Raw genomic sequence first — 21,929 nt, 5'->3', positions numbered from 1 at the left:
TATAGTAGCCTGGGCTGGAATTTGTGTTCTCTTAGTGTCTGTATAACATCTGTCCAGGCTCTTCTGGCTTTCATAATCTCTGGTGAAAAATCTGGTGTAATTCTGATAGGCTTGCCTTTATATGTTACTTGACTTTTTTCCCTTACTGCTTTTAGTATTCTATCTTTATTTAGTGCATTTGTTGTTCTGATTATTATGTGTCGGGAGGAATTTCTTTTCTGGTCCAGTCTATTTGGAGTTCTGTAGGCTTCTTGTATGTTCATAGGTATCTCTTTCTTTAGATTTGGGAAGTTTTCTTCAATACTTTTGTTGAAGATGTTTGCTGGTCCTTTGAGTTGAAAATCTTCATTCTCATCTACTCCTATTATCCGTAGGTTTGGTCTTCTCATTGTGTCCTGGATTTCCTGGATATTTTGAGTTAGGATCTTTTTGCATTTTCCATTTTCTTTGATTGTTGTGCCGATGTTCTCTATGGAATCTTCTGCACCTGAGATTCTCTCTTCCATCTCTTGTATTCTGTTGCTGATGCTCAAATCTATGATTCCAGATTTCTTTCCTAGGGTTCCTATCTCTAGTGTTGCCTCACTTTGAGTTTTCTTTATTGTGTCTACTTCCCTTTTTAGGTCTAGTATGGTTTTGTTCATTTCCATCACCTGTTTGTATGTTTTTTCCTCTTTTTCTGTAAGGACTTCTACCTGTTTGATTGTGTTTTCCTGTTTTTCTCTAAGGACTTGTAACTCTTTAGCAGTATTCTCCTGTATTTCTTTAAGTGATTTATTAAAGTCCTTCTTGATGTCCTCTACCATCATCATGAGATATGCTTTTAAATCTAGGTCTAGGTTTTCAGGTGTGTTGGGGTGTCCTGGACTGGACGAAGTGGGAGTGCTGGGTTCTGATGATGGTGAGTGGTCTTGGTTCCTATTAGTAAGATTTCTACGTTTACCTTTCACCATCTGGTAATCTCTGGAGTTAGTAGTTATAGTTGACTCTGTTTAGAGATTGTTCTTCTGGTGATTCTGTTACCGTCTATCAGCAGACCTGGGAGACAGATTCTCTCCTCTGAGTTTCAGTGTTCAGAGCACTCTCTGCTGGCAAGCTCTCTTACAGGGAAGGTGCGCAGATATCTTGTTTTTGGACCTCCTCCTGGCCGAAGAAGAAGGCCCAAAACAGAGCCTTTCTCAGAAGCTGTGTTGCTTTGGCAGTTTCCAGAAGCCGTCAGCTTCTGTGGTGCAGACTCTCACCTGTGCAGACTAAATTCCTAAGTTCCAGGGAGTCCCGTAATCAAGATGGCGACCGCTGCTGCTGAGGATGAGGACGCCTCCCAAGCCAGGAGGACACCTGTCCTCTGGTCCGGACGGTGGCCGGCTGTCTGCGACCCGCCAAGGGTGCTGCCTCAGCGGCTCTGTGCTTCTGCCTGTCCCAGAAGCTGTCCGGTTCTCTGGCGCACCCTCTCACCTGTTCAGACTAATTCCCTAAGTTCTGCTGAGTCCCGGAACCAAGATGGCAACCGCTGCTGCTGAGGCTGAGGCCGCCTCCCAAGTCAGGCGGACACCTGTCCTCTGGTCCGGACGGTGGCCGGCTGTCTGCGGCCCGCCAAGGGTGCTGCCTCAGCGGCTCTGTGCTTCTGCCTGTCCCAGAAGCTGTCCGGTTCTCTGGCGCACCCTCTCACCTGTTCAGTCTAATTTCCTAAGTTCTGCTGAGTCCGCATGTGTCCTTCTTACCAGTTGGAACATCTTCTGGGTATATGCCCAGGAGAGGTATTGCAGGATCCTCCAGTAGTACTATGTCCACTTTTTTGAGGAACCTCCAGACTGATTTCCAGAGTGATTGTACAAGCTTGCAATCCCACCAACAATGGAAAAGTGTTCCTCTTGTTCTACATCCTCATCAGCATCTGCTTTCACCTGAATTTTTGATCGTACCCATTCTGACTGGTTGTGAGTTGGAATCTCAGTTTTGCTTTGATTTGCATTTCTCTGATTATTATGGATGCTGAACATTTTTTCAGGTGCTTCTCAACCATTCGGTATTCCTCAGGTGAAAATTCTTTATTTAGGTCTGAACCCCATTTTTAATGGGGTTATTTGATTTTCTGGAGTCCACCTTCATGAGTTCTTTATATATATATTGATATTAGTCTCCTATCTGATTTAGGGTAGGTAAAGATCCTTTCCGAATCTGTTGGTGGCCTTTTTGTCTTATTGACGGTGTCTTTTGCCTTGCAGAAGCTTTGCAATTTTATGAGATCCCATTTGTTGATTCTTGATCTTACAGTACAAGCCATTGCTGTTCTATTCAGGAATTTTCCCCCTGTGCCCATATCTTCGAGGCTTTTCCTCACTTTCTCCTCTATAAGTTTCACTGACTCTGGTTTTATGTGGAGTTCCTTTATCCACTTAGATTTGACCTTAGTACAAGGTGATAGAAATAGATCAATTCTCATTCTTCTATATGATAACCACCAATTGTGCCATCACCACTTGTTGAAAATGCTGTCTTTTTTCCACTGAATGGTTTTAGCTCCCTTATCAAAGATCAAGTGACCATAGCTGTTTGGGTTCATCTCTGGGTCTTCAATTCTATTCCATTGGTCTACTTGTCTGTCGGTATACCAATACCATGTAGTTTTTATCATAATTGCTCTATAGTACAGCTTGAGGTCAGGCATTGTGATTCCACCAGGAGTTCTTTTATCCTTGAGAAGAGTTTTTGCTATCCTAGGTTTTTTGTTATTCTAGATGAATTTGCAGATTGCCCTTTCTAATTCATTGAAGAATTGAGTTGGAATTTTGATGGGGATTGCATTGAATCTGTAGATTGCTTTTGGCAAGATAGCCATTTTTACTATATTGATCCTGCCAATCCATGAGCATGGGAGATCTTTCCATCTTCTGAGAACTTCTTCAATTTCTTTCTTCAGAGACTTGAAGTTTTTATCATACAGATCTTTCACTTCCTTAGTTAGAGTAACACCAAGGTATTTTATATTATTTGTGACTATTGTGAAGGATGTTGTTTACCTAATTTCTTTCTCAGCCTGTTTGTCCTTTGTGTAGAGAAAGGCCATTGACTTGTTTGAGTTAATTTTATATCCAGCTACTTCACCGAAGCTGTTTATGAGGTTTAGGAGGTATCTGGTGGAATTTTTTGGGTCACTTGTATATAATATCATATCATCTGCAAATAGTGATATTTTGACTTTTTCCTTTCCAATTTCTATCCCCTTGATCTCCTTTTGTTGTCAAATTGCTCTGGCTAGGACTTCAAGTAAAATGTTGAATAGGTAGGGAGAAAGTGGGCAGCCTTGTCTAGTCCCTGATTTTAGTGGGATTGCTTCCAGCTTCTCACCATTTTCTTTGATGTTGGCTACTGGTTTGCTGTAGATTGCTTTTATCGTGTTTAGGTATGGGCCTTGAATTCCTGATCTTTCCAAGTCTTTTATCATGAATGGGTGTTGGATTTTGTCAAATGCTTTCTCCACATCTAAGGAGATGATCATGTGGTTTTCGTCTTTGAGTTAGTTTATATAGGATTATGTTGATGGATTTCCTTCTATTAAACCATCCCTGCATTCCTGGAATGAAACCTACTTAGTCAGCATGGATGATTGTTTTGAAGTATTCTTTTTTTCAGTTAGTGAGAATTTTATTGAGTATTTTTGCATCGATATTCATAAGGGAAATTGGTCTGAAGTTCTCTATCTTTGTTGGGTCTTTCTGTGATTTAGGTATCAGAGTAGTTGTGGCTTCATAGAATGATTTGGGTAGAGAACCTTCTGCTTCTATTTTGTGGAATAATTTGTGTAGAAGTAAAATTAGATCTTCTTTGAAGGTCTGATAGCACTCTGCACTAAAACCATCTGGTCCTGGGCTTTTTTTTTTTTTTTTTTTTTTTTTTTTTTTTTTTTTTTTTTTTTTTTTTGGTTGGGAGACTCTTAGTGTCTGCTTCTATTCCTTTAGGGGATATAGGACTGTTTAGATCATTAATCTCATCCTGCAACCCTATAGGTGGAACATCAATATGAACTAACCAGTAAACCCCGGAATTTGTGTCTCTAGCTGCATATGTATCAGAAGATGGCCTAGTTGGCCATCAGTGGAAAGAGAGGCCCCTTGGTCTTGCAAACTTTATATGCCTCAGTACAGAGGAATGCCAGGGCCAAGAAGTGGGAAGGGGGTGGGTAGGGGATTTGGGGGTGGAGGGAGGGCATGGGGGACTTTTGGGATAGCATTGGAAATGTAAATGAAGAAAATACCTAATTAAAAAAAAAGAAATGACTTCATTGTGTCCCATAAGTTTGGGTATGTTGTGGCTTAATTTTCATTAAACTCTAAAAAGTCTTTAATTTCTTTATTTCTTCCTTCCTTGATATCATTGATGAGAGAGTTGTTCAGTTTCCACGTGAATTTTGGATTTTATTATTTATTTTGTTATTGAAGATTAGCCTTAGTCCATGATGATCTGATAAGATGCATGGGACAATTTCAATATTTTTGTATCTGTTGAGGCCTGCTTTGTGACCAGTTATATGGTCAATTTTGGAGAAGGTACCTTGAGGTGTTGAAAAGAAGGTATATCCTTTTGCTTTAGGATAAAATATTCTGTAGATATCTGTTAACTCCATTTGTTTCATAACTTCTGTTAGTTTCACTGTGTCCCTGTTTAGTTTCTGTTTCCATGATCTGTCAAATTGATGAAAGTGGTGTGTTGAAGTCTCCCATTATTATTGTGTGAGGTGCAATGTGTGCTTTGAGCTTTACTAAAGTTTCTTTAATGAATGTGCCTACCCTTGCGTTTGTAGCATAGATATTCAGAATTGAGAGTTCCTCTTGGAAGTTTTTACCTTTGATGAGTATGTAGTGCCTCTCCTTATCTTTTTTTATAACTTTGGGTTGGAAGTTGATTTTATTCGATATTAGAATGGCTACTCCAACTTGTTTCTTCAGACCATTTGCTTGAAAAATTGTTTTCCAGCCTTTCATTCTGAGATATGTCTGTCATTTACCCTGAGATGGGTTTCCTGTAAGCAACAAAATGTTATGTCCTGTTTGTGTAGCCAGACTGTTAATCTATGTCTTTTTATTGGGGAATTGAGTCCATTGATATTAAGAGATATTAAGGAAAAGTAATTGTTGCTTCCTATTATTTTTGTTGTTAGAGTTGTCATTCTGTTCTTGTGGCTGTCTTCTTTTTGGTTTGTTGAAGGATTACTTTCTTGCTTTTCCTAGGGCATAGTTTCCATCCTTGTATTGTTTTTCTTTTTTTCTGTTATTGTCCTTTGGAGGGCTGGATTTGTGGAAAGATAATGTGTGAATTTGGTTTTGTCATGGAATACTTTGGTTTTTCCATCTATGGTAATTGAAAGTTTGGCTGGGTATAGTAGCCTGGGCTGGCATTTGTGTTCTCTTAGTGTCTTTACATCTGTCTATACAGATGTCTGCAAAACATCTGTCCAGGATCTTTTGGCTTTCATAGTCCTTGGTTAAAAATCTGTTGTAATTATAATAGGCCTGACTTTATATGTTACTTGACACTTTTCCCTTGCTGCTTTTAATATTTTGTCTTTATTTAGTACATTTGTTGTTCTGACTATTATGTGTCGGGAGGAATTTCTTTTCTGGTCCAGTCTATTGGGAGTTCTGTAGGCTTCTTGTATGTTTATGGGCATATTTTTCTTTAGGTTTGGGAAGTTTTCTTCTATAATTTTGTTGAAGCTATTTGCTGGCCCTTTCAGTTGAAAATCTTCATTCTCATCAACTCCTATTATCCATAGGTTTGGTCTTCTCATTGTGTCCTGGATTTCCTGGATGTTTTGAGTTAGGATCTTTTTGCATTTTGCATTTTCTTTGATTGTTGTGTCCATGGTCTCTATGGAATCTTCTGCATCTGAGATTCTCTCTTCCATATCTTGTATTCTGTTACTAATGCTCACATCTATTTGGTTGTGTTTTTCTCCTTTTCTTTAAGGACTTGTAACTCTTTAGCAGTGTTCTCCTGTATTTCTTTAAGTGCGTTATTAAAGTCCTTTTTGATATCCTCTATCATCATTATGAGATATGCTTTTAAATCCAGGTCTAGCTTTTCGGGTATTTTGGGGTGCCCAGAACTGGCTGAGGTGGGAGTCCTGGTTTCTGATGATGGTGAGTGGTCTTGGTTTTTGTTAGTAAGATTCTTACATTTGCCTTTCACCATCTGGTAATCTCTAGAGTTAGTTGTTATAGTTGTCTCTGGTTAGAGCTTGTTCCTCTTGTGATTCTGTTACCGTCTATCAGCAGACCTGGGAGACTAGATCTCTCCTGAGTTTCAGTGGTCAGAGCACTCTCTGCAGGCAGGCTCTCCTCTTGCCCCGAAGGTGCACAGATATCTGGTGTTCAGACCTGCCTCCTGGCAGAAGATGAAGGCCCGAATCAGGGCCTGTCCCAGAAGCTGTGTAGCTTCTGTAGTAGGCACTCTCACTTATACAGACTAGTCTAGGAGGGATCCAGGAACCAAGATGGCTCCCCCAGGTGCTCCTGCAAAGCCCTCCTGGGCGAAGCAGGCACCACTTCTTTGGCAGGGAAAGTGCCTGGATGCCTGGAGCCCAAAACAGGGTCTGCCTCTGAAGCCTTGTTGCTTTTGCTGGTCCCAGAAGCTGTTAACTTCTGTAGTCCACAGTCTCACCTGTGTAGACTAGTCTCAGAGGGATCCGGGAGCCCTTTTTTCTCTTTTAATGTCTCTACCTGGTTGACTGTATTTTCCTGTATTTCCTTAAGTGATTTATTCATGTCCTCTATAAGGCAATTATCATATTTATAAGATTGGATTTAAGGTTCTTTTGTTGTGCTTCAGTTTCATTAGGTTATCCAGGGTTGATGTAGTGGGATAGCTGAGCTCTGGTGGTGCCATATTGCCCTGGGTCTTGTTGATTGTGTTCTTCGGTTGTCCTTTAGGCATCTGTTTTTCCATGGTGTTGACTGGATGATCCTGATGGCAGCGGGACTTCTCAGGATGGTGGGGGGAAATATGGGCCAAACAGTGGAGGTCAGTGTACCCTATTCTGCTGGCTGTGCCTCAAGCAGACCCCACTCTGCAGACTGTGTCACAGGTGGATCCTATGCTGCAGGCTGTGTCCAAGTCAGACCCAGCTGAGATGACAGGTGGATCCAATTAGGATGGATGGTCATGCAGGGTTCCAAGCTGGTTAGTTTTGGGGGCCCCAAAAGTTTCCACAGTGAGGCAGGATGCTCTTGGTGTCCCGTAAAAGCCAGAACTAGACAATCATGCTCAGGGGACTGGATGCGCCCCTATTTCCACTTTCTTGTCTTAAAATGTTTTCTTCATTTCATTCTGTTTGTGTGTTCATAAATTTCATTGATGGATGCTTTGCATGTACTCTTTGATGACCTCTGACATATTTTTAAAGCCTATTTAAAATTCTTGTCTTATTCATCAGCTATATTGCATTTCTCAGGGCAATAATAATAATAATAATAATGAGGCTGCTGCACTCTATTGGTTCTGGTTATTATTGATTGTGTTTTAACACTAGCATCTAGATATCTTGGTTTAGGCTAATTGTAATTCTAGGTGCTGATCTGCTTGTGTTTGTTGGGTGAGGTTTCTGTTGCCTTCTCTTAGGAGAATGTGGTGGCTGAGGGTTGCCTAGTAGGGAATGCTTTTGAGTTCCTATGATGTCTGACTACTGGGTGTTTTTGGTAGAGTGTGTTTCTAGGTATTAGTAACTGACACTAAGGAATCAGAATGAACAAAATGTGTGGGGTTTATGCATGTCTAGAGGAGGGAATAAAGCACTGTGTGCAACCAGGATCTTCCAAGACCCCTGGGAATTTAAATAGAGAAGCAGGAGTGGCCAGAGTAAGTTGGGATGACCTTGGAGAATCGCATTTGGAAGAGATGAAGGACAGTGAAGATTGCCTACATGATTCAAGGCTATCATGGCTTGCAGGTCTTCAGGGAATCAAGCAACTGTGTTACCATTTTTCCAACTACTTTGTATAAATTTTCATGTTTTTAGTTTTACATTCATTTTCTCAGTATGTATGAATATTGCATCTTAGGTTTTAACAATAACAACTAACTGCTCACTGAAAAATTTTTAAAAACTTGATAAATGGACAGAACTTAAATCAGTTTCTCATTCACCTAAATGGTTAATGGAAGTTTCAACTTGGTAGTGATTAGGAAAGTTTTCCTGGAGTGTTTTATAGAGGAAATATCAATTAGATCATTCATAACCAGTACAAAGCATAGAAAGTAATTTAAGAATTGTCATCTTTTTGCTAAGTGACAAATGGATAATGAATACTTTTAGTGGTACATATCATTTCCACACTCATCTGATTAACTACAGTATAAAATAAAAAGGCACACCTAAAAGTGTGGAAAAGTGGAAACTATATTGTGTTTCTAGGGATAACAGTCATACAACAATTTCAGGTTGACTGCAAGACTAAACATATTCAAAAAGTTTGGTTTGAATCAAGATAGATAAAGTCATGTCCATAGTGTGCAAGTTTAAGAAGAAAGTATGAGTATAAAAAGACCAAAAAAAAAACCCCAAGGATAGAATATTACTATAATAAAGCTTCAGAATTTACATTTATTCATTTTTCTTTAAATTTATTATTCTTTAATTATTTTACATCTTTGAGAGGAATGCAATTTTTTTAATTGAGTAATTGAAAGCTTGCTTTACTTGCTTGTTTCTCAGTGCATAAATGAAGGGATTCATCATTGGTGAAATTGATATGATAAGAAGTGAAATCCCTTTATTGATAGCTACATCGTCCTTGGATGAAGGTTTGACATAAATGAAGATGCAGCTACCATAAGTAATGGAAACAACAATCATGTGGGAAGAACAGGTGGAAAAGGCCTTTTTCCTTTGCTTGGCAGAGGGAAATCTCAGAATGGTCTTGATGATATAAACATAGGAAAGGACAACACACACAAAGGTGATGATGAATGTCAACACAGCTCCAGCTATCACCATCTGTTCTATCAGCCATGTGTCTGAACAAGAGATTTTCAGGAGAGGAGCTGCATCACAACAAAAATGATCAATGATATCTGAGTCACAGAATTCCAGGCCCAAACCTAGACCAATTGGTGGGAGAATGATGATCAGTGCTGCTACCCAACAGGAGAAGATGAAGTTCTTGCAGACTCTGCTATTCATGATGGTCATGTAGTGAAGAGGTTTACAGATGGCCACATATCGATCATAAGACATGATAGCCAGGAGAAAAAATTCTGTAACTGCAAAGAGGTCTATAAACAACAGTTGACTGGCACAAGCAATATAGGTAATGGACTTGTCCCCAGATGATATGCTGTATAGAAATCTTGGAATACAAGCAGTTGTGAGTGAAATTTCTAAGAAGGAGAAATTTTTGAGAAAAATATACATAGGTGTTTTAAGGTGGGGGTCAATCAGAGTGAGTGTGATGATGGTTAGGTTACCAGATAAACTCAACATGTAAGAAGAAAGCAGAAAGATAAAAAGCAGAATTTGCAGCCGAATATCATCTGTGAGACCCAACAAAATGAAGGTTGTTACTGTTCGGTTTCTCATTCTTGATTCTTGTCTCTTGCCCAATCTGGCTGAAAAATATCAAAGATTTTATAGGACCTCAGTGTTGTGTCAGGTGCCAATCTCAAGACAAGCTAACTTGAGTGTCATCGCTGTATTACCATTGGTTAATGAAGAAGCATGTGCAGAGTACAATCTGATGTTTGAACATTTCTTTGTGTCACATAATAGCTTATATTTGAATCATACATTCCATACTACTATTTTTATGTGTCTATAATCTTGCTGTAATTAATATCAGTTTATCACACAATCTTATAAACATCGTTCCACAAAAGTGTACCTTTAAATTAATCGCTTTTGGTTCAACACTCAGCCTTTCCCTAACTTCTTTTCCCAGAACAGAGTTTTAAAAGAGAAATACTAAAATAAATGAAGAATGTTCTGTTAAGATAATCTTAACATTATGCTCATATTTAATATTAGTTATTAGCTGATAAATACTTTTGCAGGTGCAGTCTACTTACTGTGTTTAAAGTACTTTTTACTGTGGCTTATTATATATAGATATTATATATAGATATTATATATAGATATAGATATAATATAGATATAGATATATTAGTTCTGAAGCTGGGTCTTCATATGGGACTCCTAACAACAGGAACAGGAACTGTGCCTGACTGTTGCCTACCTTAAGATCCCTTTCCTCTATCTGGGCTGCCATATCTAGCCATAATAGGAGAAGATGAGCTTAGCCCTACTACAACTTGATCCATGGGAAGCCTCCCTTTTTTCTAAGCCTTTTCTGAGGAAAAAGGGAGGACAAAAAGATGGCAGGTTGGTGCGGTGAAAGGGAGGGACTAGGAGGAGATGAGGGAGGTGAAGCTATGATTGGGATGTAAAGTAAATAATAAAACTAATGATAGTAATATGAAAATTATTTTTAAGACAATTAACATTTTGGTGTTTCATAAAAATCTAGAACAAACAAAAAGTACTATGTCATCCATATGTCTCACATCTGATTATATATAATTTTCTCCATCATAATGAGATTGAAAATTACTACATTGTAATTTCTTGTAGTTGGTTCATTTCAATTAGCATAATGTCCTTCTGTTCCACATGTTATTAAAAATGGCAGAATTTCCTTCTTGTTGAAGCATATAGAATTTTATTTGGCATACATGCTTCATTTTTATTTGTCTATTGATGGACACTTAGTTTTATACCTTGGATATTGCTAATGATGACCAAATGTAGTAAATAATATTTAAAATCCTGGCGCAGGGTTCCAACCCCACCTTTGGTTATTGAGTTCCTGAAAGAAAGACACACTGACAGCTTTTATACTTACTTACCCTAAACAGCACAATAGCTGGGCAACTGCCTACCATCCATGCTGTTAGAATCTACTTTCCTATCTATAATCCCAAGTTATTACTTACTATTTACTATGTTCTATCTGGGCTACCCTTAACTCCAGTTGGACAGCCATCAGGGCCACATTTTCTTATGGCTCAGCTAACCCAAGCTGGCTTTTTCTTTTTCCTCTTCTGCATGCTCTTCCTTTATGTCATGGTGGCTTTCTCCTTCTCCTTCCCTCCTCATTGTCCTCTTTTTGTCAAGCCTGTAAAACCTCAACCCCACCTATTTCTCTTCTGCCTAGCTATTGGCTGTTGGGATCTTTATTTACCAATCACAATTAACTGGGAGCAGGGTCACTCAACGTTTTATGTTCAGACTCTCTTGTCTTTGGGGTAACCAGTCTTGAGCTCCAAATTAGCATTAGAATACAAGCAGCACTAGGCCAATCCACTATATCATAATGAATATGGGAGTTCAGAAATGTCTTCAGTATTAATACAAATCTGAGTATGTATTTCCAGGGACTTAGAAAGTGTTATACAAACGTTTGTGGAATTAATGTGGAAGTGAACATAATATGTGATTTACATACAGAAATCAAGTAATTAAAAGGACTTCTAAGAATTTTCTTTGTACATGAATGTAACAGTAAAAATTCATTGATCTTTTGATACTAACTTTAATATTATAGTAATTGGTCTGACTCTATAATTATTTTCTTTTGACTAATGCCTAATGAGAGAGCATATTTCCTGTGCTTTTATAATCTCCAGAAAACTTCCATTAACTTTCTATTCCTATTGATTTGTTTTACCTCAACTTCCTTAACAGTGTGTAGTTTATAGAATTATCATGATCATTAATCAGGATATTTCTTCACCAATTCTTAGTGGATACTTAGTCCAATATCTCACATTCTTCATTTGTGTTCTGCTTCCTTCTGCTTTTCTTCCTTTGCTCTGGAACTTGCTCTAACATTTATGATAACATTTATGAAGTCAGTAACCAGTGACCATTGTGCATACTATGCTTTTGTTCTTGTAATCTTGATAAAAGATGAGAAAATTTGGTGCCTCTGATAACCTATGATCTGCTATTGAATTATCAAGAGGAGAAACCAGGCTTCTGCAGTTTGGGGCTTGTGTCAGTAGGATTATATATTTATTTCTCAAAACATTGTTTCAATTTCTTTCACTTTTCTATCTGCAATCAGAAACACTTCATCTTAAGTCCAGGTATTATGATTAATCTTTCCAAATGTGCTATGAGGAAAAAAATTAGTCTATTAAATTTATTTTGTAAATAAAGAGTCCTCTTTTCACTCTTGCCTTCTTGGTCTCCCTCTGTCCTCTTGCCCCTTCCCCCTCTCTCCCCATTCCCCTCTCCCCTCTCTCTCCCTATGCCAATGGCTGGCCTCTACTCCTCTACTCTCTCTCTGCCTTTCCCTGTCTCTACTACCCTCTCAGCTCCCCTCCCCATACCCTGAATAAACTCTATTAAAAAAAAATCTGTTTCTACTTCAAGCACAATGGACAATCTTATTTCTTATGAAATACACTGTGGAAGAAATCTATTTTCTTTAAGTTGTTGGATTAAGGTTTGTTACAAGTAAAGGCTCTACAGAAGAGACATTATTCAAGCACAGGGGAAGAAATAACTAGTTGAAAATCAGATATGCATCAATAGGATTGAGATAGTACCATTTTAGGCAAGATCATTTGGGAATTTAGACCAAACAAGAAAATTCTGCTCTTAACTTTTCATGTTGTATCCTAACTCATAGAAGACTTACAGATTTGAAAATCATTTTTCAAGTCTGATGAGTAATGTCTTTTCCCCTTTGAATATGGTATGAATGTTCTGATCAATCAATTCAGGTTAAGTATATTTTCAGTGTTGAGAATTTCAAGTTCACTTGTTATGAGCTCAGTGGTCACAAGTGACAATATCACAAATATTTTGAAGATTTCATGAAGGATGTCACAATTTCTATTTGTATACAGGTTGGTGAAAATATCATCGTGGCTCTCTAAAATTACTTTGTCTGAAGAGTCCTCATGAATTTATTAGAGGATTTTTCTTGGAAATCTATGATGTGGTTTGTATAGATTAAATAATTAGTACACATGGAGTGGACAAGATATGACCACAGTCTTCCTGAAGATGCATGTATAAATTATTTTCAATATATCCTATTCCTTCATTTTTAATTTTTGTGGAATATAAAATGACATCTTGAACATATATTTTCTTGTCTAGAAATGCTGAATTAAATCTTTTTTCTACCTCTGATTTTTAAATGAGTAAGTGTGACTACTATAGAGGCTAAAAAAATAGAGCGATGGACAGAGAAATAAATGGAAGTAATCAAACTAAGGAATACTTACTCTTCTGGAAGGCAATCATGACTCTAGTTGTGCTATAATCTTGGTTTTTCTGAAGGTGAAGCTGCAAGTGTGTGATCAAATGTGTGCACAAACCTTATGAAGACGTACATGATTGTAGAGAATTATTCTGTACAAGATAATGCTCTTTCTGGTTAGCAGGTTCACATAAAGTTTATATTCTACTCTAAACTCAGTAACCAATTTATTATGTCTTAAAACTGAAATAAAGACATATGAAATGATCTTCAGAGTATTTTGGTAGACAATTTCCAATTTGTCTGGACCAAAAAGATTTTTAAATTGTGAAGAAAGGTGGTTGTTTTATTATGCTAATATTTAACAGATGTATAGATGATAAAGAGAAGACTCCTTTGTGGCCAAACTCAAACATGAATAATGAATATAATAGTTACTAAATTTTGGCAGAATACCAAACAGCAGCAACCTTGGGACTTGTGTCCTTGGGGACAAGAAGATGTAACAGTTTTGTTAGTCATATTTTAAGGATAAATCAATAACTGATGGACAATTTAGAATTTTCAAAAAATTCTGTATTTAACTTAAGTCATAGGTAATAAAGTATAAATATATTCAAAGACAGTACCTAAGTGTAGTTTTGATATATATATAATTGTATCAGGTTTTATATTAAAATACTATCCTTATTGGCTCTTTCTCTTTGCCTTTCCTCTCGCCTGATCCCTTCAGTAAACCAAAAAATATGGACATTGGCAAAATATCTGTAGAGGTCAGGAAGTTTGATTGGGATGGGCAGAAAGGGATATGAGAAGATGGAGGATGGGAGTAATCAGACTGCATTGTATATACTTTTTAAATTGTTAAACAATACATTCAATTGATAAAAGGAGATACCTAAGTTATCCCATATTCTTGATAAAAATTCAGCTGTCAAATGTCGCTTTTTCAACCCAAGGGAACAGATAGGAGAAAGAGTTCAGGATAACTGCTCAAGTAAATTGAGAAAAAGTTTTTGAAATCTTAGAAATAAAAAAGAAATTTAACTTTAAGACTTTATAAAGCCACTCTTTAACAGGTCATCTGAAATATATTTAAATTTTCCAAAAAAATGTGTGTGTGCTTAATGTTGTTTTTTACTTATTGTATGGAATGTATGATCTTACACATAGCTTATAATTGAAAAGACAATCGACAAAACTGTAGAGGTCACTAAGTAGCCTAATGTATGTTAGGAAATTATGTAGATAGATGTATAATCATATAGCATATATACTCTGGATTCTTGTTTGAACAGCTTTGCCATCTGATGTCACATGATGTCACTAAAAAAATTTAATTTAGCAAAATGTTCTATTTGTGTTAACCACCTATTCTGTTTGTACAAATGAAATTTTAAGTTTTAAAAAATTATACTTCAATGGAATGTATATCCACATAGAAAGAAATAGCAAGAGTAGAGAATATATATTTTTTAGCAATATTTATCAGAATTTTTTTTCTTTTTACAATAAAACTACAAGTTGTTTTATTTATTCATCCAATACCCATTTGTTCTGTCACTGAAAACAGATTCACTGGAAACAATGCACTTTTCTGTTGTTTCTGGACTGATCTTAAACATATGATGGCTCTTAATTCAGATCAACTATTTCATTTCTTTAAGAACATGGAAAGGAAAAAGAGCAAGCTGAATGTAATAAAGGATGAGGCAGGAAGACACTCAATGAAAGATCAAATCTGTTTAAAAGTCTGGGATCTAAGCACTTGTGGTATTTGTGGTTCTAGAAACTATATTTATATGTGAGAGGAGAAAAATGTTAAATGGTAGATAAATATGACCTAGGCTGGATTTTTATTTTCCATCTTGACATGCCCTTCTTTTATATCTGCCCCATGGAAAAGCACCCCTTTCAGAAAAGAATTCTGAATTTCAAGGAGTTTCAACTCAGGCCAAAAACCAAAACAAAACAAAACAAAAAAGAAACAATAACAACAACAACAAAACAAGCAAATAAACAACAACAACAATAACAAAAAAACAGTGGAGGGAGAGAGACACAATGTTTTCCAAACACCAGACAAACTCAGAAAATTAGGACCCAGACCTGTAATCATTCCAAATCCAGATGCCTAAATGCCAAAGTGAGAACTCAAGATTCTTTTTCTTAAATGAACTGGATTGAACCTGTGGGTAGTTGTCCATGCCCCACTTTGGCCCACTGACCTAATATTTTTCCAGTTTTGATTTACCTAGCTGTGGTATAACAGACAATTTGATAACAAACTACATACACAGAAATGGAATTGTACAATGTAGAGAAGTCTCAAATTAGACAGCTATTTTTTTATTTTAGTTTTTAGAAATAAGGCATAGCAATAAATTATAAAATAAAAAGCTTGTGCCCTTCTTCATTTTAAATGAAATAAAATACACCCCATAATCAAAAATTTAATTTATTCTTATTTTTAAAATTTTGGGATTATACTTTAAACACAACATTTCTTCCTCCCTTCAAACCTTCCTGTATACCCTTCTTCACTCTTCTTCAAATTCATGGCCTCTTTTTTTTTAAACCAATTGTTATTGCATGTGAATATGTACTTTATTTTATTTATTTTTATTTATTTTACCTATCCATCTATTCATCTCCATCTAATCTATCATCTATCTATCTATCATCTACCAATCCATCTATCCATCCATTTATCTATCCATCTATCCTATCTATCTATCTATCTATCTATCTATCTATCTATCTATCTATCTATCATCTATCTATCTATCTAACTATCCATCTATCCACCATCCATCTATCCATCATCTATCCATCCATCGATCCATTTATCCATCAATCCATCTATTCATTATCTATCTATATATCTATCTATCTATCTATCTATCTATCTATCATCTATCTATCATCTTCCCAAATATGACTTGTTGAGTCCGTATAATGTTACTTGCATATGTGTTTTCAGGGCTGCCCAGTTTGCATTGGGCAACCAATTGGTGTGTTTCTCCCTGGTGAGGGCTACCTCTTTCACTCCCAGCTTTGCTGAGTTTCCTATAGTTCTTTGTGTAGGAGTGAGGCCTCATGAGTTTTTCCCTGTGCTATTTGTCACATTCAATAGTGTCACCCTTGTTCAGTTACTTTTTAGGCAGATCCAGTTGTGACTTGATGGGTGTAGTTTCTGATGTTACTAGGATACATGATCTCACAGAAAACTCCCTGACTCTTTGGCCCTTATCATATTTGCAGTCCCCTTCTGCAATGTTCCCTGATCCTTAGGCATGGGAGGGTTTCATAGATGTATCCATCCATTGGGATTGGTCTCCACAATTCTTCATATTTGTCTAGCTAAGAGTTCAAGTACTATATTGAGGAGTGGAGAGAGTAGACAATATTTCCTTGTGCCTGATTTTTTTTTGAGTTTAGAGATTTTTCTACATTTAGCATGTTAGCTAAATGTTTGTCATATATCGCCTTTATTATGTTAAGATATGTTCCATCCACCCTTATTCATCAAAAGATTTTTGTCATGAAGGAATGCTGATTCTTGTCAAAATTCTTTCCTGCATATATTGAGATTATTGTGTGATTTCTGACTTTGAGTCCATTTATATGACTTAGTTCTCACAGAATGTTCATGGGTGTAGGACCATCTACTGAAGCATTAGTAGCCTTTTAGGGGTCACATCCCTGAACAAAACTAACTTTCTCTTTTCTAGAACCACCAGTTGCCAATTGTTTCCCAACTAGGGCTGAGACTTCCTGACACTCCCTCCACTTCCATGCTGTGATTTTTGTCTGGCTTGATCTTGTGCAGGTCTTGAGCATCCAGTCACAGCAACCATCAGTTCATATGTACAGCTGCCATCATATGCCAAGGAACATAACAGAGTCCAACAACATTGATTTGTTATCACTATCCATTGGCTCTTATAATCTTTCTGTTTACTCTTCAAAGATAATCCTTGAATTCTGAGGTGAGGAGGCATGATGTAGATTTGCCTTTTAGCACTATATAATCTGGGTCTCTTGTTATACATCATCTGCCACAAAATCAAGCTTTTCAGATGAGGCCCAAGAGACAAACTTATCTATAGGTATAATTAATAAGTCTTTAGGATTCGGTTTAATACTTTAGTAGTTTATTTAATATTATATGTATTTAGCATAATAGTAATAGGTGCTCTCATAGGAACTATGACCTACCCAAACTCATTAATACTGGACATGAGTTCCATTTTATGGAGTTGCTTTAAATCCAACCAGAAAATGGTTGGTTACTCATATAACATTCATGCCACTATTACACTAGTGCTCATATCTTTTCAAGTTGTGGTAGCTTTCAAGGTGTGAACCTTGAAAAAAAAAAGCTGGATAAAAGTGATGATTACCATAGCAGTCATGGCACCTTCCAGAACTATGACAGCTGGCCAAAAGTGATGAAGCTTCCAGGTGAGCACCAGTTTCATTTCCCCATTTTCTCTGACTCGAGCATGTTGTGTGTTCAGTAATAGGGTATCACTTCTGGAGGGTAGCCAAAGCATTGATGATAGTCTGAAATATTTGGGGTCTGTGAGACCAACAGTAACAAAGAAGGTATTCCATACTACTATTGGGAGTTTTGTTAGCCTGTGGTGTGTAGCAGGAACATTGTTGCCCCATTATAGGTTGATTCAATTTAAACTTTTATATATGTGTTAAATACATATGTGCACACACACACACATACACATACACACACACACACACACACACACACATAAAATAAGTTTATAAATATAGGTTGCCACTTTTCAGAAGACTTTTAGTGTTGATTATGTCTTTCCACATTCTCTCTTCCACTGTGTCTTCCCATAACCCCCCACTCTTAACCTTTTTTGTTTTGTTGTTCTCAATTCTCCCTCCATACACCTGAAATGAATATCTCCTTTGTTAAAAGCTCATGGGACCCATGGCCCTTATCACTTTCATGACTTCTATGTGTATTACAATTTAAACACACACACACACATACACACACCCTAAAGATGTAAAGCTAGTATCCACATACAACAAACAAATACAATATTTATCTTTCTGACTCTGGGGTGCCTCACTTCTAGCTCCATTCATTTGTCAGTAAAGTTTGTTTTTCTTTACAGATTTATTTATTGTGTGTGTGTGTGTGTGTGTTTGAGAGAGAGACAGAGACAGAGAGACAAAGACAGAGATATAGAGAGATCAGAAGAGGGCATCTGATCCCCTAAAACTTGAACCACAGATGTTTGAGAGCAGCCATGTGGGTGCTGAGAACTGAACCTGGGTCCTCAGGAAAAGCAATAAGTTCTCCTAATTATTGAGCCATTTCTGAATCCCTGCATATAAATATTCTTGACTCACATTGCTCAATCTTTTAAGACTGCTAGTCAAGTGATCTCATATTAGGCCACACCCTCAGCCCAATTCTTTCATTGTTACACTTTGCCAAGTAGGTAAATGGTTATATATATCATTTGATCTTGATTTTGAGGTATATCATTTGATATTGATTTTGAGGTAGTCAAACAAATTGTGTATTATACTTCCTGATTCACTTTAAATGTTAGAATGCTTTCTATCTTTAAATATAATAAAAAGTTCATAAAACATGATGGATACAGTATATATCATAGATTTTTACTTGTAAACTATATGTAATAATGAGGTTGTGTGTGTTTAATGTTAGTTAAAGTTAATTTCTGTTATTCTTGTAACTTATAATAAACTGTTTTTAATAGATGCCCAGAAACTTCCTACATAGCCATGATAGCAATCCTTTCATGTTAAATGTGTAAGAAAGTTAACTTTTAATTTACATTTCCTCTTTAATATTTTTATTTACAATTTCTCATTTTGCTATAAATGTTTAAAAGTTTGTTAGTTAAATAATATTTTATTTTATTTTTTGTTTTTCTGAGAGAGGGTTTCTCTGTGTAGCCCCGACTGTCCTGGAACTCATTCTGTAGACCAGGCTGGCCTCGAACTCAGAAATCCACCTGCCTCTGTCTCTCAAGTGCTGGGATTAAAGGCATGTGCCTTTAATCATATTTTAGCTGCTAAATCATATTTTAAAGTGGGGGAATAACTCATGTCTTGCTTTAAAATGACTTCTCAAAGAAACTGTGCAAAGGAATTCCTTTAATCCTCATCACAGAGGGGAAAGGAAAACCATCTGGAAACAAAGAAAATGTGATTTTATTATGACAGTTTCTGGTTAAGAATTGAAAGGGACACATATTTATATATCACAGTTTTTCAATATTTAGTTTCTTAGTAATTGAATTATTGGAAAAGGGTACAGCGCTATATGTCTTTAATCCCACCATTCTGGAGGCAGAGGCAGGCAGATCTCTGTGAGTTCTAAGCCAACCAGGACTACATAGTGGAATCCTGATTCAAAAACAATTAGACAAACAAACAACCTAAAACAAATAGCAGTAGTAGCAGCAGCAGCAACAACAACAAGAACAACATAACCAACGAAAACCATAAGAGGTCATCATGATGACCTGTAGCATAAGACAGTAAAACACTTTACTATTTGTAATGAAAAATTAGGAGAGATGGTGCTTTGATTGGTCAGCGTAGGCACGCTTCACTTCTTTAAGAGAAATGCAATTTTCTTAATTAAGTCCTGAGAAGCTTGTTTAACTTGCTTGTTCCTTAGAGTATATATGAAAGGATTCAGCATGGGTGATATGGAAGAAATAAGCACAGACACACCTTTATTAATGGTCACCGCTTCTTTTGCAGACGGTTTGACGTAGATGAAGATGCAGCTGCCATAGGTGATGGAAACCACAATCATGTGTGAAGAGCAGGTAGAAAAGGCCTTTCTCTTTTGTTGGGCAGAAGGGAATTTTAGAACTGTCCTTATGATGTACATGTATGAAAAGACTACACATAGAAGAGTAATGATGAAGGTCAATACTGCCGAGCCTATTACCATCTGCTCAATTAACCACGTGTCTGAGCACGATATTTTCAAAATAGGGTTTGCATCACATCCAAAATGATCAATGATATTAGAGTCACAGAATTCCAGGTGAAACCCCAAACTCAGGGGTGGGAGGATAATCATGAATGCTGCCATCCAACAGGAGATAACCATTATTCTGCACACCTTGTTGTTCATGATGGTCATATAATGCAAAGGTTTACAGATGGCCACGTAGCGGTCATATGACATGATAGCCAGAAGAAAAAATTCAGTTACCCCAAAGAGATCTGTAAAAAATAGTTGAGTTGCACATGCATTGTATGTAATTGTTCTGTCTCCAGTTGAAATACTGTATAAGAATCTTGGGACACAGGCACTTGTAAATGAGATTTCTAGGAAAGAGAAATTTTGGAGGAAGAAATACATTGGAGTTTTAAGGTAGGGATCCACTGTAGTGAGGGTAATGATAGTTAAGTTACCAGTTACACTCAATAGGTAGGTGATAAATAGAAAAATAAAAAGCAAGACCTGCAGCTGAGGATCATCAGTGAGTCCCAGGAGGATGAATGTTGTAATTGAAGTGTGGTTTCTCATTGTTAACATCAGAAATTTTCCAAACTTAAATGTTAATGTCAGGGACACTTGGACTGTAGAACACAATGACAAATCATTATTGATGAGCATTCTCATAAGTATTCAATTATGTGTCTATGTGTCATTTTGTTAATATGAAGAATTTCAGAGTGAGAGGATATGTGTTTTTATGTCCAGATGTATTTATAGTTTCAGCTAAGTATGCTGGTGATAGCATGTTTATAAAACATATTATGAAGAAAATCAAAACAAAGCTGCAAAATATTCTCACTACAAACTGCACCCCCTCATTTGTTCTCTACTTCAGTTATTTAGTTTTTAAATTGTTACTAATTATTATTAATCTTGTTCACTCGAAATGTACCATTGCATATCTTCTGGTGACTTAACTCATAAAAAAATTAAACAAATATAAATCGTTTGACATGCACCAAGCAGTATTCTAATTGTACCACATATGTGTTGCCACAATCCACACATTAGCCTGAAGAGTATAGAGGTCTAGTATCCCTACAGTATTTACTTTTAAATTTATATGTGTATGCATTTATTTGTGTGTATGTGTGTAGAAACATTCCATAGTTCATGTATACGGAGGTCAGAAGACAATTTGTGGTGCTTAATTCTCTACCTCTACCATGTGAGCAACAAGTATTTAACTCAGTATTTTAGGCATGGAGACAAGAACCTCTAACCCACTGAGACATCTTTTTAAAATGTTTTAATTAAAATAGAATTTCTCATACAATATATTCTGATTACAGTTTTTCCTCCCTAACTCCTCCCATATGCTTCCTGTTTTTCACCCATCCAAATCTAAACCTGTTCTCTCATTCATTATAATACAAACAAGCATCTAAAATAATTAATAATAATGATAATAAACACTAATAATGATGATATAATAAGATAACATCAAAACAAACCAGAAAAGGACAAAATAAACAACAAACAAACAGAAAAAAAAAGAGACAGAGAAAAAGTACAGCGAACGCACACAGACATTTTACTGGTTCTATGTGCATTTGAAGATGGGAAATCAGAGACACTAAGGGATAAAGTATGTGCCCACTCTTTCCTAAATCAGCGGCAAGTCA

The 21,929-nt window shown here is 36.6% G+C and overlaps 2 protein-coding genes across 2 annotated transcripts; both read right to left on the bottom strand.

Annotated features, from left to right (window-relative positions):
* Positions 1 to 8,638: 8,638 nt before the first annotated feature.
* On the bottom strand, positions 8,639 to 9,574 carry Olfr781 (olfactory receptor 781). Its single transcript, NM_146728.1, has one exon. The coding sequence runs from the start codon at positions 9,572 to 9,574 to the stop codon at positions 8,639 to 8,641; it is 936 nt and encodes a 311-aa protein (NP_666939.1).
* A 10,319-nt stretch (positions 9,575 to 19,893) lies between these two features.
* Olfr780 (olfactory receptor 780) lies at positions 19,894 to 20,832 on the bottom strand. The gene has a single exon (NM_146284.1). It carries the CDS (start codon positions 20,830 to 20,832, stop codon positions 19,894 to 19,896), a length of 939 nt encoding a protein of 312 aa, NP_666396.1.
* Positions 20,833 to 21,929: the final 1,097 nt, after the last annotated feature.

The sequence above is a fragment of the Mus musculus genome, chromosome 10 (assembly GCF_000001635.26).
Source record: "Mus musculus strain C57BL/6J chromosome 10, GRCm38.p6 C57BL/6J".
Lineage (NCBI taxonomy): Eukaryota > Metazoa > Chordata > Mammalia > Rodentia > Muridae > Mus > Mus musculus.
Note: the sequence above shows the minus strand (reverse complement) of the source record. Positions and strands in the feature narration are given on the sequence as shown.

Excerpts from the sequence above, each read along its gene's own strand:
- Olfr781 (NM_146728.1), bottom strand. The coding sequence starts at position 9,574 with ATGAGAAACCGAACAGTAACAACCTTCATTTTGTTGGGTCTCACAGAT.
- Olfr780 (NM_146284.1), bottom strand. The coding sequence starts at position 20,832 with ATGAGAAACCACACTTCAATTACAACATTCATCCTCCTGGGACTCACT.